This window comes from Staurois parvus, unplaced genomic scaffold, assembly GCF_062004578.1.
Source record: "Staurois parvus isolate SC_StPar_1 unplaced genomic scaffold, SC_StPar_1.0 ptg000310l, whole genome shotgun sequence".
NCBI lineage: Eukaryota > Metazoa > Chordata > Amphibia > Anura > Ranidae > Staurois > Staurois parvus.
In genome coordinates, this window is record NW_028318106.1 from 1,966,297 (window position 1) to 1,984,072 (window position 17,776).

General features: G+C 42.1%; 1 protein-coding gene and 1 long non-coding RNA gene across 3 annotated transcripts in view; one reads left to right on the forward strand and one right to left on the reverse strand.

Moving 5' to 3' along the window:
* LOC149457637 (uncharacterized) overlaps positions 1-5,516 on the reverse strand; it is a 110,073-nt gene extending 104,557 nt beyond the window's left edge. The window contains exon 1 of the long non-coding RNA XR_016313596.1: positions 5,451-5,516. This is a non-coding gene — a long non-coding RNA (uncharacterized LOC149457637). The remainder of the gene's footprint in view (positions 1-5,450) is intronic.
* ATP8B1 (ATPase phospholipid transporting 8B1) overlaps positions 1-17,776 on the forward strand; it is a 144,251-nt gene that overhangs the window by 122,959 nt on the left and 3,516 nt on the right. For both annotated transcript variants that reach the window (XM_089683442.1, XM_089683441.1), the window contains exons 15-25: positions 881-1,037; positions 4,135-4,326; positions 7,958-8,070; positions 9,221-9,385; positions 9,934-10,045; positions 13,555-13,630; positions 14,087-14,219; positions 14,703-14,991; positions 15,398-15,621; positions 16,566-16,649; positions 16,746-16,991. In XM_089683442.1, the coding sequence (XP_089539568.1) occupies positions 881-1,037; positions 4,135-4,326; positions 7,958-8,070; positions 9,221-9,385; positions 9,934-10,045; positions 13,555-13,630; positions 14,087-14,219; positions 14,703-14,991; positions 15,398-15,621; positions 16,566-16,649; positions 16,746-16,991 (1,791 nt within the window). The remainder of the gene's footprint in view (positions 1-880; positions 1,038-4,134; positions 4,327-7,957; positions 8,071-9,220; positions 9,386-9,933; positions 10,046-13,554; positions 13,631-14,086; positions 14,220-14,702; positions 14,992-15,397; positions 15,622-16,565; positions 16,650-16,745; positions 16,992-17,776) is intronic.

Here is a 17,776-nt window from a genome sequence, read left to right on the forward strand (position 1 = left end):
CCCAAAGGCTAAAAATAAAATGCCTCTGTATAGAATGGATAGATTGAAGGGGAAATCCAAGCAAAAGATCACAAGCCCACATTTTGCTAGAGAGCTGACATGAAAAGAGGAGCAACAAAGCTGCAACAGCCTCTATGCATGGGCGCTGTGAGCTGGGATAAAAAGCCATGGCTCTCTGTAGAGGCCAGTGCCTCCTGCTGGTGAAATATCAAACTGCAGTTGGACCAAGTCTTTGCAAGCACTTGCAGATAGGAGGATGTGGAGGATTAGATATGTATTATTTATCTATTATAGGTACTTGTACAGCGCCGTCAATTTATGCAGCACTTTACATATATATTGAACATGCACATCAGTCCCTAACAATCTAAAGTCCCTAACTCACATTCCTACATATACAAACTAGACCAATTTAGATGGGAGCCAATTAACCTACCAGCATAGTTATTCAGTGGACAGTAGACGCCAACAGATGTCACCTATATAGTGAATGTGTGCACAAATGATCGCAAAGGCTGGATTTTCAATTTGGAATTTGCAGTTCTACCACCCTGCCCACCACTCCAATATGGGACAAATATTCAAGTTATTTCAAAAAGGTCATCAAAGCCTAATAGTTATAATAGGTAATCACTGCTCTACCATTTGCAATAAAAGGCAATTTATGTTGTTTTGGAAAATTTTGTACGTGTGTGTATATATAATATACTGTATGTGTTTGTGTGTATGTATGTGTGTGTGTGTGTGTGTGTGTAATATATATATATATATATATATATATGTGTGTGTATATGTATATATATATATATATATAATTAAAATGCATGCACTTTACAGGAAGTGTAGGAATTTTGTATTTATCTGATCTCTCTATTTGCAGCCGGTAGACTTTGGCTGGAATCCACTAGCAGACTCAAAGTTTACATTTGGTGACCATTACTTAATAGAACAGATCCGGTCAGGGAAAGATCCTGAAGTCCGTCTCTTCTTCAAGCTGCTCTCTCTCTGCCACACTGTCATGGTGGAGAAGACGGATGGTAAGTTCCTAACTTCACTACACTGCAGTTGATGGGGTGCTTTAAAATGTGCAATATTGATGATCAAATCTAGGATATGGAAAACCTATATTAAGTTGATTCCGTCCACTGTAATTAACCACTTGCCCTCCAGAGGATTTACCCCCCCCCCTTCCTGACCAGGCCATTTTTTGTGATACGCCACTGTGTTACTTTAAATAACTGGCGGTCATGCAACGCTGCACCCAAATGAAAGTTTTATGTCCTTTTTTTTTTCCCCACAAATAGAGCTTTCTTATTTGATATTTGATCGCCTGTGCGCTTTTTTTTTTTTTTTTCTGTGCTATAAACAAAAAAAGACCAACAATTTAAAAAAAAAATACTTTTGACTTTTTGCTATAAAACATCCAGTAAAAAAATTAAATTTCATCATAAACTCAGATCAAAATGTATCCTGCTACATGGCTTTACTAGAAAAAAAATCCTAATTCGTGTAAATTAATTGGTTTATGTGAAAGTTATAGTGTCTACAAATGGAAAAATATATATTGGAATTTTTTTTGTATACTAGTAATGGCAGCAATCACCGACTTGTAGCGGGACTGCGGCGGGCATTCTGACGCTCGGTGGGAACTGACTTGGTGTCACTGACATCCCCAGTGACACTACTACAGTGATCAGTGCTAATAAAAAGCACTGACACTGTACTAATGACACTGGTCAGGAAGGGGTTAACATGAGGGGCGATCAACGGGTTAACTGTGTGCTGCGTGTGTTTCACATTATGTGCTGTGTGCATTTTACTGTGTAAGCATGCTGCTTTATATTGCTCTGCTATGCAGAGCAATACAAAGCAGTGAGCTGGTGCTGACGGGAGAGATCTGTATTGCTTACATACAGACCTCTCCTCTGTCAGTGATACTCGGCGAACGCTGGGTGTCGGTGGGGCCTCTCGGGCCAAGACCCAGTGATTGACAGCTGAAGCTGGCATTGGCGGCGGGTAGGGTGGTGCGTGCGCCCCCTAACCGGAAATACAAAATTACGTATATATACACATGATTTTGCGCTGCCCTGTAGCAGTAGTTCTGCTATAGGGTGTTCGGGAAGCGGTTAACCAAAAAAAAAAAAGAAAAACCTACCCAGTGTAAACACCCTAGCCTATACATATAGTTATCCAGCTAACAGGAGACATTAACAAAAGGCACCTACATAGTGATGTGTGTACAAATTAAGAAGAGTACAGGTTTAAAAAAAAAACAAAAAACAAAATTCTACACACTCAGGTGGTTGTAACATCTGTTCTCCACCGCTTCTAAGAATGAGAACTGAGCAATCAAAGACCACTGATTTCTCAGTGCTCATCCTTCAGTGAGCAGAGAGCGGAGACTGTCGCCAGCTCTCTGCTCTGCCCCTCCAGCACTCACTGGAGTGCTAGCAGTGGAGTGGTGGTTCTAGCTGGCTCAGGCTCTCAGTGGCTTACTGAAAGTCGGGATCTCTTCAGAGCCTGGACCAGCTGAGTGACGTCAGTTGACAGCGGGATTTAGCCCTCTGTTGGCTGAAAATGAAGGGCACTTCTGTGATTCATAGGAGAAGTATAGGCAAATTAGCTTTGGCCATACGTCTTTTAATGCAAAAGCTGGCTTCTCAGTTTGGAAGTTGCAGTTCTGCCACCCCACCATCACTGGAGTATGTCTGTAAATATTCGCCAAAGGGAAATGCAGGGTGTGGTAACAGCTTGCACTGTCATTGGATGCCAGTCTGGGTTTGTAGGCTTTGGGGGTATTCTGGAAAGAAGAATTGTATGCAATCTGTTTTCCAGGGACTTCGACTGTTTTATCCAAGATACTGATTCTTTTAAGTGTTCATGTACTGGTATAAAACTTAGGGGCTCCTTTAGAACAGAACGGATGATTTACACTCCATTCCACACTGAGTCCCAATATTAGCAAAGTACAAATAGAATGAAAAAGTGGTATACCCTGAAGGAGCTTAATAAAGGAGTTAGGAAATGGCTCTGCTTTATGATTGGGCTCTTATGTAGTAGCTGTTCCTCTAGGTCACATGTGTCAAACACAAGGCCCACCAGCCTAATCCAGCCCACCAGACCATTTCATGTGGCCCTCGCACCTCTTCTGCAGCAGCAGCACCCCCCTTGCCTATGCCCCCTACCCCCCTTCTCTCAGCAGTCAGCAGAGAGGAGGACGGAGCCCCTACAGATCTCATCTCTGCTCCCCTCTATCTCAGCTGCTCCCCTCTATCTCAGCAGGCAGCAGCAGAGAGGAGGACAAAATTCCTCCTACAGATCCTGCTGCTCTCTGTGCAGCTGCAGCACCACCTTGTCTCCATTTCCCCTGGTCTCAGCATTTGGCAGACTCCAGTAGCTGACTCCAGCTCTCCTCTAGTCCTCCTTCAGACCCTGCACTTTCTGCTTCCCAGGTCCATCCTCGGCTTTTTCCTGGCAACAGCACAAAGGGCCATACTGTGATTTAATGGAGGGTGGGGGACTGTTAACTTCTGATGGTGGGGGTGAGCTCTTGACATGTGATGTAAAGGGGGAGGAGGGGTGGGCTCTGGACATCTAGTATTAGATACAACCTGCTTTTCGAGGGCACACATAATGTTGATGTCACCAGGATGAAATTGAATTTGAAACCCCTGTTGTAGGCTCTAGGTGTTTGCAAGCAGTACCCAGCGCTCTTCCAAAGACCCCTGGAGTCCATTTTTTATTTCTTGTAGGAAGTTGGCATCCATCCCCATTAGTCCAGCAATTTGGTTACCTTCACTCTCCAAAAGCATGAAGGGGAGGATGGGGCCAACTGCAGAATTCCTGAATCAAGTCAAAATTTGCATCTATCCACATAACATAGCAGGTGGGTAATGGGTCTTATTTTATTGCTAGTTGATATTATCTTTTATTGGTTTTCCCACTCTTAGCTGCATTCTGATTAGTTAAAACCAGGCTGTAATCTAGTTTTAACTAATTGGAGTACAACTAAGAGAGGGCAAACTAATAAAATAATTCTTATTGCTAAGATTTCTCCTTCACCACCCTTCTTCGCACTTTAGCACTTTTTGTGTGTCCCTGCTTGAACGATTTAACGTTCACATTTCATTATAGAAGGTGAATTAAGCTACCAAGCGGCATCACCGGATGAAGGAGCGCTGGTGACCGCGGCAAGGAACTTCGGCTTTGTGTTTCTATCAAGAACTCAGAGCACCATCACTGTCAGCGAGCTGGAGAAAGAAGTCACCTATGAAGTGCTCGCAATCCTTGACTTCAACAGTGACCGCAAGCGCATGTCTATAATAGGTGAGGTGCTCCTCCTAAGTCGTAGGATTCTTTCTTTTTCTTTTTTTTTCCTCTTTGTTTCTAAAGTGTGTGTGTTTTTACATATATATACTGTGTGTGTGTGTATATGTATATATATATATATATATATATATAAAATGTGTGTATTATTCAGGATTTATATAGCGCCAACAGTTTGCGCAGCGCTTTACAAAATGAAGGTAGACATTACAGTTACAAAACCATTTGGTACAAGAGGAAATATTTTAAAATGGAATCTCAAAGTGCTCCATCTATCAACTGGACAGAAGACTGCAGAATATTTTAAAAAAAAAAGAAATAAATTAAAAAAAATATATATATGCAAGCAATTCTACATGGGGTTGCATAGACAAATATAAAACACTGAGCATTTCTAGGGTTGTATGACCCTCGCAATGTGTTTTTTTTTTTTTTTTTTGTTTGTTTTGTTTCTTATATGTAATAGAGACTAGCTTGATGTCTTATCAATGGGTATCAAGGTTTTAAACACCTTGGTTTTATTTATAAAACATTTGCAGGGAGAATGGCTCAAACATTCACCAAAGCTGCACAAATTTTCACTATATTTTCTCATTCCAAGACTTTCTATTACCGTCAGTGCCATCTAGTGGACAAAATGCATTACTTTTTCTGACTTGGGTACATCAGAGAAATATACAGGTTTTTGGCTGCTAGATGAGTGTGTGACGATCGTAGGAAGTCAAAGTATTAGAGAGAATATGAGGCAAACCTTGTGCAGCCTGGACTAATGCTTGAACCTTCATTTAACAAATGCTCTATAAATTGTATGTGCATGTGCTTTTACTGCTCCTTCCCACAGTGCCAGTTTGAGCCTACCAAGCCAATGAAAACTGTGCACTTTCTGTGTGGCTAATATCTTCGCAGTTTAAAAAAAAAAAAAAAAAAGAGTAATTACACTAAGATACTAAAGACTCCATCTAGTGGCTGATCTGCAAATATCTGCATTCAATATAGTAATAAAAACATGACAAATCAAGTGTATAAAATGTGAACATCCTATGAAGAATAAAGGTAAATACTGCAGGAACAACTAATGATCAGCAAATGAGGAAATATTACTACTATAGGTACATGATGCTTACCAAGGCTTGCTGAAATTCAGTGCTGATATGACTTTATTGCCTGAAGTCAGGTTAGTCGTCTTCCTGAAATATCAGAGGAAAAATACATAATGTAGATTTTCAGGATCACACAAAGTATCACTCTAAACAATATTTTAAGTAGATATAAAACCAATCACTAAAATCTCATATACATTTGTGTTGACAAGTTACTGTAATTTTAAAGGTTTTTCCTTTTTTTTTTTCTTTTATAATGTGTAACTTTTGTTAAAATACACCTGGTGATCCTGCCATGAGGGTTCTTGTTAAGGTATTTCCTGTTATAAGGCACTGTAAACCTTTCACTCAATTGTGCTTCTACGTTGTCACCTTGTCACATGGGCTCTCTAATAGAGAGACAACAAGCAGTCTTTATATCCCCTTTGAACAAACATGGTCCACTGTTATATGGAAGCCCCAATGCTGAAGCAAGAGCATTTAGACGAGAAGTGTCTAACCAGCCAGATTGCTTTTGGGATGGAGAGAAAGGCAGAGCATGCAAGAGCAACATACTTGGATTCAAAATCTGCAGGATCTCAGAGCTGGAAGGCTCTATATTTTAACCTTCGTTCACACCGGGTGCGACTCGACAGATCAAAGTCGCACCCTATTTGCCGTTATGGAACCATTAAAATCGGTGCGACATGAGTTGCAGGGACTTTGAAAAAGATTCCTGCACTATTTTTATGCGATTTATTGTGCGACTTGCATTGATATATGTATATTAAGTTGCACATATGTTGGCAAGCCACCCATGAAGTTGCACACACTGATTAAAAATTGTTCCTTTAATTTTTTTGAGCAGAGTCTAGCATCGAGTCAATTAAACTCCTGGGATATTGATGTGGATATTAATTTCATTAACACCAAAGCAGCTTAAACTGATTAACAACAGGTGCACTAGATGGGCAACAATGGGATGACCCCCAAAACAGGAATTGTTTTACAGGTGGAGGCCACTGACATTTTTTCCCTACTTATCTTTTCTGACTGTTTTTCACTAGTTTTGCATTTGGATAGGGTCGGTGTCACTACTGGTAGCATGAGGCGATACCTGGACCCTACAGAGGTTGCACAGGCAGTCCAACTCCTCCAGGATGGCACATCAATACATGCCATTCCCAGAAGGTTTGCTGTGTCTCCCAGCACAGTCTCAAGAGCATGGAGGAGATTCCAGGAGACAGGCAGTTAATCTAGGAGAGCTGGACAGGGCCGAAGAAGGTCCTTAACCCATCAGCAGGACCAGTATCTGCTCCTTTGTGTAAGGAGGAACAGGAAGGGCACTGCCAGAGCCCTACAAAATGACCTCCAGCAGGCCACTGGTGTGAATATCTGACCAAACAATCAGAAAAAGACTGCATGAAGGTGGCCTGAGGGCCCGACGTCCTCTAGTAGGCCCTGTGCTCACTGCCCGGCACCATAGAGCTCGATTGGTATTTGCCATTGAATACCAGAATTGGCAGGTCCACCACTGGCACCCTGTGCTTTTCACAGATGAGAGCAGGTTCACCCTGAGCACATGTGACAGACGTGAAAGGGCCTGGAGGAGCTGCCTGTAACATCGTTCAGCATGACTGTTCTGGTGGTGGGTTAGTGATGGTCTGGGGAGGCAAATCCGTGGAGGGACTCGCAGACCTCTACAGGCTAGACAATGGCACCCTGACTGCCATTAGGTAACGGGATTAAATCCTTGGACCCATTGTCAGATCCTACGCTGGTGCAATGGGTCCTGGGTTCCTCCTAGTGCACAACAATGATTGGCCTCATGTGGTGAGATTATGCAGGCAGTTCCCAGAGGATGAAGGAAATGATACCATTAAATGTTCCCCACACTTGTCTGACCTAAATCCAATAGAACACCTCTGGGATATCATGTTTCGGTCCATCCGACGCCGCCAGGTTGCACCTCAGACTGTCCATGATGCCCTGGTCCAGATCTGGGAGGAAATACTCCAGGACACCATCCATGATCTCATTAGGCGCATTCCCCGACGTTGTCAGGCATGCATACAAGCACGTGGGGGCCATACAAACTACCGAGGACCATTCTGAGTTGCTGCAATGACATTTCACCAATATGGACTTGCCTGCTGCATCATTGTTTCACTTTGATTTTTGGGGTGTCTTTGAATTCAGTCCTCTGTAGTTTGATCATTTTCATTTCCATCAAACAATGGGGCGTCCTTACGTTCCTAACACATTACCCCGTCCATGTCAGTATAGATAAATTGCAGGAGATTTACCCTCATTGAGATCTGATGGGTTTTGATGGGTGTGTGTGTGTGTATATATATCTACGTGTGTGTGTGTGTGTATATATATATATATATATATATATATATGTGTGTGTGTGTGTGTATATGTGTGTGTGTGTGTGTGTGTGTATGTATGTGTATATATATATATGTATATAGTTAGTGTGTGTGTTTTTATATATACAGTGTATGTAATTTTTGTTTTGTTTTTTTTTTGTTTTTTTGCTTCCTCAGTGCGAGAACCCAGTGGTAACATTAAACTGTATTGCAAGGGGGCAGACACTGTCATATATGAACGTCTTCACCCTAACAACCCCATTAAAGAAGAAACTCAGGAGGCATTGGATGTGAGTATGGGTGGATGAGTCTTCAAATGACACTTTTTTTTTTTTTTTTTTTTTTTTATCCTGAACCCCACTGATTATTTGATTAATTTTTTTTTTTTTTGGTGGTAGCGAGCAACTACTCAGTACGTTTCTGCATACATACATACATTTCTCCATGTTTTGTCTCTAAAAGCACTGCATATACAGAATAATGTTGATAATTTTATATGTTGATCTGGTAGAAATGCACTCTGCTTCTAATTCCTGTTGTGGGCTTAAAACATACAGCATTTGTGGTGTCAGCCCTGCCCAGTGTCTTTTACTAAACTACTCAATCACTCCAGTCTCAGACACAACATAAACCCAAGACAACTGAGAGGGCTAATTAAGGCGCTTTAAATATGCATTTCTGATCAAGGGAGCAAATAAAAGAAGTTCATTGTTAGAGTTTATAGCACTTAAATGTAAAGTCGGCATTCTAGTTCTGTCTCTAGGAGACTTCGGCGGTGAAACCACTGCATTCAGTTTCCAGGTTTGCACCGTTACCTCGACTATTACAAAGGGGTTTCACTCTTCCTGCTGAATTGTTCATTTACTTTACATACTGGAAATGTAGCAAGAGGAGCCAGACTTTGGAATTCAAAGAGGAGATCTCACAGCTGGAGTCTCTAATACAGATAAAAAAAAACTAGCAGAGTAATGTAACCAACCAGTCTACATCTAGGATGGAAATCTGTGATGGCTTTACTTGGGTTCAAACATTACACTATGTGTTGGTGATCAATATTACTGAAGCATGGCTCCAGACAAAGATACAAAAATGGCTTTGAAGGTTTCAAACTATGGGTTGAGTAAGTGATCACTAGGGGAGGGGATACTGATTGAGCAAAGGCTTCCATTTTCTTGCAGCTGACTGGTGACTAATCCTCCCTAGATGCTTCTCTCAGTCATAGTCACAATCACTTGACTGGAACTCAAGGACTGATTTTTTATATATATATATATATATATATATATATATATATATATATATATATATATATATATAGATAATTAGTAAAGCTTTTGGACAAGTATACTGTGCCATGTCAGGAATTCATGTAGACTTTTAAAGTAAAGAAGAGGTCCACTCTAAAGGTAATATTTAAGTGTTCATGGTTTATTTCATCAGGTTTTTGCGAATGAGACTCTTAGGACCTTATGTCTCAGCTACAAGGACATCAGTGAAGAAGAGTTTGACAAGTGGAGTAAAAGGTATATGGCTGCCAGTGTGGCCATGGTTAACCGGGATGAAGCTCTGGATCAAGTCTATGAAGAGATTGAAACCAACCTAGTGGTGAGTGTGTGGTCAGATAGTGGAGAGGGCCTTTCTGAGGGGAGGAAGCAGTTTTCTGTGATGTGACCAATGTTGGTTCTTTGATGGAACCAGTTGAGAAATTTGTTTTCGGTAACCCTCCATAAGTGGCACAAGACGTTATTAATTTTGCCTTATGTCATGGCTGTGTCCTTTAACTATGACCACTAACAATGCAAAGGAAAATCTATCTACATCCCTGTGCGGTTTTCTGAAGATCCATAGTGCCAAGAAGTCATAATAATGAGTGATGAATGGGTGGGATCTAGCGTCGGATGGGATTATTTATTTTTCCTTGGGCAGCACAATGAGCCTTGTTGGATTAGATCAATACCAATTTACCAATGTGGCCTTGCTATCATAGTATCACTTGATCCTAGGCAATTGAAAGTCTGCATCTTCTGGTCCAGCATCCAACATGGCTACTACTTTGGTGTGTGTCTATGGATGCATGTGCTTTAAATTAGGGATACCCTGATATCCCTGCATGTTACAGTGACACAATTACTTCCATTACGTCTCTTTTATAGCTGCTGGGAGCCACAGCCATTGAAGACAAGCTTCAAGATGGTGTACCCTACACAATCTCCAAACTAGCCAAAGCAGATATAAAGATCTGGGTGCTGACTGGGGATAAAAAAGGTATGTACAAGAAGTGAAGGTCCTGTGCTTTCTAATGAAGAGAGATGGAAGCACCCAAAACTGCTAATCCAGTTTGATAGATGTTGAATCAATCTTTCTCTAATGGCTTCTTGTGGTGATGGTATTATCTCGATTAGCTTCCCGGGACTGCAGCTACAAGCAGGTCCATGTGTGTAAGTCTTAATTAGTTTTACTCCTTGCAACCTGCGTAGTATGTGCATCCAATCATGCCTACAAAGCTGTTTGAGTTCCACTTTAAAGTGGAATGGCCTTTTAAAGCAAGGCTAACACAGCCTGCGTGAGAACCTGCATACACATTTCTGTTCCGCTTCAGAGAAAGAGCAATAAAGCCAACCGATCCCAATGTTTTATTATTCTAGGCAAAGAAAAGGGGGTACAATAGTTTTTGGCTTCTGGATATTGGAACGGTTGTGTCTGGTGCAGAAATTTCCAACAAGTAATCTTTCAGCACTGACCGATTATCTGTGTTCTACACTTATCGTATTCTCCAAAACTATGTATATATTACACCAAAAAAGTACTGTATTTTTCGCTCCATAAGACACACTTTTTTTCCCTCCAAAAAAGGGGGGAAAATATCAGTGCGTCTTATCAAGAGGCCGGTCCGGTATTTCCGCTGTCGACAGCATGTCAGAATACCGGACCGGCCGCTCGTCTCTTCTCTGACGCAGAAACTTACCTGATCTTCGGTCCAGCGCTGTGCAGTCTTCCTGTGCCGGCAACTTTAGTGTGGGCACCCGGCTGTCACAGCCAGGTGCCCACTGCGCATGCTCGAGAAGCGCTGCGCTTTGTGAATGGTCCGGCGTCTTCTGGGACACATGACAGTTCCCAGAAGACGCCGGGCCATTCACAAAGCGCAGCGCTTCTTGTGCACGCGCAGTGGACACAGTCGGGTGCCCGCACTAAAGGGAGGACAACTCCGCAGAAGTGGGAGCGTGTACCTGTCAATTTCAGGAACCCGCTCCCCCTCCCTCCCCAAAGGTCCACAGTCTCTGGTCATCCCCTGTACTGTCCACAGTCTCTGGTAATCCCCTTACTGTCCGCAGTCTCTGGTCATCCCCTGTACTGTCCGCAGTCTCTGGTCATCCCCTGTACTGTCCGCAGTCTCTGGTCATCCCCTGTACTGTCCGCAGTCTCTGGTCATCCCCTGTACTGTCCGCAGTCTCTGGTCATCCCCTGTACTGTCCGCAGTCTCTGGTCATCCCCTGTACTGTCCGCAGTCTCTGGTCATCCCCTGTACTGTCCGCAGTCTCTGGTCATCCCCTGTACTGTCCGCAGTCTCTGGTCATCCCCTGTACTGTCCGCAGTCTCTGGTCATCCCCTGTACTGTCCGCAGTCTCTGGTCATCCCCTGTACTGTCCGCAGTCTCTGGTCATCCCCTGTACTGTCCGCAGTCTCTGGTCATCCCCTGTACTGTCCGCAGTCTCTGGTCATCCCCTGTACTGTCCGCAGTCTCTGGTCATCCCCTGTACTGTCCGCAGTCTCTGGTCATCCCCTGTACTGTCCGCAGTCTCTGGTCATCCCCTGTACTGTCCGCAGTCTCTGGTCATCCCCTGTACTGTCCGCAGTCTCTGGTCATCCCCTGTACTGTCCGCAGTCTCTGGTCATCCCCTGTACTGTCCGCAGTCTCTGGTCATCCCCTGTACTGTCCGCAGTCTCTGGTCATCCCCTGTACTGTCTGCAGTCTCTGGTCATCCCCTGTACTGTCTGCAGTCTCTGGTCATCCCCTGTACTGTCCGCAGTCTCTGGTCATCCCCTGTACTGTCCGCAGTCTCTGGTCATCCCCTGTACTGTCCGCAGTCTCTGGTCATCCCCTGTACTGTCCGCAGTCTCTGGTCATCCCCTGTACTCTCCGCAGTCTCTGGTCATCCCCTGTACTATGTCTGCAGTCCATTGGTTCAGAATATTTTTTTCTTGTTTTTCTCCTCTAAAACCTAGGTGTGTCTAATGGTCAGGTGCGTCTTATGGAGCGAAAAATACGGTATATCAAAGGAAAAAAGTATTATGCTCCAAAAAGGTTAATACTGCTGTAAGGTTATTTTATGCTGTTGGTATCCTGATTGTAGAGTTGTCCCTTTATTTCCTCTCATGAAGACACAACAGGAAGAAAGAGAAGAAATTTGTACAAAGCCAAGGGTGTCAGCCTCTTAGACGGGTATCACCAGAATAGGTGTCCCCATTGTAAGATTTCCCCTTCAAATGATTGTAAAATTTTGAATTTCTCCTCACTTTCTGTCTCCATAACAATGATTAATGGTTGAATCTTTTTAGTGGAAACCAGGGCAACAATAACAACTTGGCAGGGGTTCTGATTCTTTCATACTGCATCCAAATTAAAAATAAGAAAGTTGTCTATAGATACCATTTAATTACCTATAATATACTGTACATAACAATTGCAATATTCATGGCAGCAATACCACCAAACAAAATATTATTGTGCCATGAACGTTTTGGTTCAAATTTTCAATGCAACAGTCTATTGGGACTGAAATAGCCATATCAAAACCTCGTCCCCAAATCAAATGATTTAATTAAAATTTCTGATTGGCTGCTGGGAGAAATTCTGTATGGATATTTAGTATCGAACATAGTCATTGCCCACCAAGTCAGTTTACAAAGGGGGTTTTCACTTTTTACCAAAAGAAGGGTCCATCTGGCTATCAAGGTGCTTCTGAACATTCTGAATTGCACAGCTGTTCAGCCATTGAAACTGCATGTCAATTTGTTCCGTGTTCTCAGGCTATGTTCTGTACAGTTCAGATGTGTGAATGCAGAAATATTGCATTATGGCTACTAGATGCAGCTGAGGAGCACACTTATTTACTACAACATCCCATGCATCTCTTGTGCACATCCCGTGTGCATTCCATTGAATCCCATGCATCTCTAATGTGTGCATTCCATTAACATTCTATACATCTCATGTGCACATTCCATGTGCATTGCATTGCATTGCATCCTATGCATTTCTCATGCGTGCATCCCATGTGCATTAAATTGGCATACCATGCATCTCTCACATGGGTATGCTGAGTGCATTCCATTGGTATACCATGTGTGTCTCACATGGGCATATTGTGTGCATTCCATTGGCATCCCATTCATCTCTCACATTTGCATGCCATGCATCTCTCACATGTACATCCCATGTGCATTCCATTGGCATCCCATGCATTTCTCACGTGTGCTTCCCATGCATCTCATGTATTCATCCCATGTGCATTTCATTAGCATGCTATAGATCTTTCGTGTGCATCCTATTGGCATCCAATGCATCTCTCATCCCATCAGTCTATTATTTCTGAATAAACCACCAAACAGCCAAAACAAAAAACAGGCAAATGATGAGAGTGAAATCTTTTGCATTGGTTGTATTTTCGAGAAATAAATGATTCATGCATATTGCATGTACTGTGTATATCAGGTTTCATATCCTGTTTTTATGTAGACACACACAATATATAATTCTTTTTTTTTTTCCCCAGAAACTGCAGAGAACATTGGCTTTGCTTGTGAACTCCTAACAGATGACACCAAGATTTGTTACGGGGAGGACATCAAGTAAGCAAAGACGATGCATCAGATTTTGTTAGGATGTGTTTTGTTTGATCCCTGCCTTATGACATCTTACTTAACCATGGAAAAAAATTACATTCTAAAATTCTTTCTTTTCCTATATTTTTTTTTTTTTTACTTTTTTTCTATATTATATCTCCACTAAAATTAACATTCCCCCATTGCAGTTGCACTGATATGACAGACTAAGGTCCCCCAATTTAAGCTAAGACACCCTTCTAAATGTGTCCTTGCTTCTCCTTGCCTATACCTTCCCTGCTTGATTGCAACACATCAACCAACAAACCGCAACAAACTATATATCCTACAAATGCCAGGGTTTCCTGCTGGTATTGCAAGGCAGACTGGAAACAATTGTGGTGGACTGCGGAACGTGGGGACAGAACTTTACATATGATGTATACTGATCTCACTCTAAGGTACTGTTTCATTTATTTTCAGTGCCCTCCTCCAGACGAGGATGGAAAATCAGAAAAACCGAACAGCAGGCAATCCCGGAGCAGCTCAGGATAACTCGGAACCCTACTTCCATACTGACCAAAAATGTTCTTTAATCATTACTGGATCATGGCTGGTATGTAGGTCACACTTTTTTTTGTTGGCACAACTGTAAGAACCCATACAAATTCTTGGCTACTCAGTCCAGACCTTCCTGGAGACAAGAATCTTCTTTCCTCTTCTGGTCTTCAAATCCAACACCACAAGGCTTGTGTTAATTACTGGTCTACTTGCAATGTAGTAGCGGTGTTGTCACCTTTGCGTGAGAGCTGACTAAGGCTGATGGGGCAAAGCACAGCACTACTATATCTTGCATCTCTGCCTGGCCATTGCTGCCTGGTTGACAGCCACTTTAGAAGGGGGAAGAATTTTGCAGCAGCCCTGTTTGGCTCCCAACCCATTTCTACATAGGTGAAGACCAAGTTATAGTGTTCACATGACTCTTGAACCGTATTTCACACTCAAATGACCAGAATATCATCACGTAATACCTAACCTGCACTCTACTATTTTAAAACATGTTTGTTATATTTTATTTAATTTTGTCTGCTTGTCTCAGAATGAAATCCTTCTGGAAAAGAAAAAAAAGAAAAAGAAACGTCTGAAGCTCAAATTTCCCAGAACAGCAGAAGAGAAGCAGAAGGACCTTGCAGATAAACAGAAAGCATATGCCCTTAAAGAGCAGCGACAGAAGAACTTTGTGGACCTGGCATGTGAATGCAATTCCGTCATCTGCTGCAGAGTGACCCCAAAACAGAAGGCCATGGTGGTAGAATTGGTGAAGAAGTACAAGAAGGCCATCACCTTGGCCATTGGGGACGGTGCCAATGATGTCAACATGATTAAAAGTAAGAAGGAAATAGAACATGGAGCTGGATATGGATTTGTGTTTGCAAAAGTCAGCCATATTCAAGAATTTTTGACTTCCAACGAAAACCAGTCATACATGGCCCATTACATGGAAATGATGCAATATTTCTGTGCTTCTCATTACTTTTCATGATTGCTTGTAGAGATTTTCTAAACTTTTAGTGGCTGTTCCCCTTTGTTCCAGCTAATGTTCTTGCAAAAAAAAAAAAAAAGCAGCTGCAGTATTTCATATTTACTCAACAAAATAGAAAAAAAAATGTAATCTACTTTAGTACTGGCAACAGTAAATATATATAAAACAGCCGAACATGGTCTTGGAGCTCAAAAATAGCCTCCAAGAGATGGTTGTGTGTGGTCTTACAGTTCTCTCTTCTTCTTTTTCAGCTGCCCATATAGGTGTTGGTATTAGTGGACAGGAAGGTATGCAAGCGGTGATGTCCAGTGACTACTCCTTCGCTCAGTTTCGATACCTGCAGAGGCTGATCTTGGTCCACGGTCGCTGGTCCTACATCCGCATGTGCAAGTTCCTCGGTTTTTTCTTTTACAAGAACTTTGCATTCACATTAGTTCACTTCTGGTACTCGTTTTTCAATGGATTTTCTGCTCAGGTAAGCAGAGCAGCCTGTATATGAGCGTTGATGGACCAGGTCACAGGACTGAATAATTCTTTTGTTGGACAGCAGTAGTTCTAGAAGGAGTTGGTCAAACTTGGAATACCATGATGACAATTTTTGTTTGAGATAATTATTAGTTTAGAATGCCTGCTTAACAGGATTGAACAATTGGAAAATCTAGGAACTATGTCACCCAGTTAAAAGGACCATCACTGGTTTCTACAGCGGCGTGGAAACCCTTGATAGATCTTTTTTCTAATTGGCCTTACTGGCTGTAAATAGTGTGTGGCAAGCATAAAATATGTAAATTATTTCACACTACTCAACATATAAGGATGTGGGTTTTTTTCTTTAGAACCGCATAATAAATGGTTGTTTTTGTCTGTGTCTAATTGGGGAGATTTTCCTTTACTTCCTGCCCCAGAGATACAACAGGAAGCAGAAGGCGATGTAGTCAAAATGAGGGAATTATCATAGACCATCCTTTCTCAACTAGGGTTCCTTCAGAGGTGTTGCCAGGGGGAAATTTGGCCACTTCAGCAGGGAATGGCCGAATTCTAATCCATGTAGTAGAAAGGGCTAGCTGGTTTTACACAAGCCGATCAATCGATTGACTTGTGTACAACCAGCCTACTATAGCTGGCAACACTGATTATTGTATTCTACTGGTGTGCATTGGTATTCCACTTCGAATGTGTGATTCGGGTCATTTTTTTTTTCATTCAACCTGCTAGTTGAGCAAAAAAATTATCAATGTATGGGCTGCCTTAGACAGATGTTACCAGAATAAGTTTCCCATTGGAAGATTTAGCCTCTAGTCCTGTTCTTGTGACATTTCAATAATTAACCTCGACTTTTACAAACTGAATATGAATTGAAAGCAATGCTGAAAATTTAATACAAATATTAACAGGTTTTTTTTTTACCTGACATTCCAGACAGTGTATGAGGACTGGTTTATTGCTTTGTACAATGTCCTTTACTCCAGCTTGCCTGTTCTTCTCGTTGGCCTTTTGGATCAGGTCAGTGCCTACATAGCATATATAAAGACATTGTAGTTTCAGCAATACAGGCCAGATTTGTGTTTCTATCCCTAATTTAAACTCTTCTTGTTGCAGGATGTCAGTGACAAGCTGAGCCTTCGCTTCCCTCGCTTGTATATACCGGGCCAAAAGGATCTGCTGTTTAACTACAAGAAGTTCTTCTTGAGTTTGTTTCATGGAGTAGTCACCTCCTTGATCATCTTTTTCATACCGTACGGAGCATTCTTGTTAACCATGGGGCAGGATGGAGAGGCGCCTTCCGATTACCAGTCTTTTGCTGTGACCACGGCCACCGCGCTCATCTTTACTGTCAACTTCCAGGCAAGCTGAGCACATACTAATTCTTTTGTAGCGCTGTCTTTTATATAAATGACATTATGAGTTTTATGGCTGAAAAATAGAGCGTTTCTGTCTTTTGGGAATTTTTAAAGCAATCAGCCTGTTCCCCTCTCTTCCTGTCACTGTTTTAACAATGTCACCGCAACTGGAAGTGAGAAGAAACCTCCTCTAAGGGGACAACACTAAGGACCTGACAGACCTTCTGACCTTTTTCCGCTCTATCCAGCTAGTTCTCAAAAAAGGTTTTGGCGGAAGTCACACCTTTTTAATATAGTACTACTAAGACAATACAAAAGTATTAGCAGCTTACAGAAAGACCAATTTATTTAAATCCCTAAAACAAAAAAAAAAAATCTGTAGAGCTTTAAGTGTTATTTCTGTTCAACGATGTGTAATTATTTCTTGATTGTACCACTGTTACCTTGTTTCACTTAGCTGGTTGGTGAAGTCACCTTTTGTTTTCATTGGTATTGTCGCATACCACTAAATAAAATGTATAAAAAAAAAAATCGGGGCACTTACCTTTCCAGGGATTCAGCGGTGACCTCACCCCAAGCGGATTCTTCGATCAGCTATCATGTGTTGGCGCCACCATCTTGACTAAGGAAACCAGCAAGGGAGTCCTGCAGCTTCACAGCTGGCATCCCGCTGTGCTTTGTGAATGGGCCTCAGTCTTCTGGGACCTGTGAAGTGTCCCAGAGGGCTGCAAGGGGAGGGAGGAGGGACCGAACTTCTGGCTTAGTTCGCTGCGGTGAACTGAGCCAGAA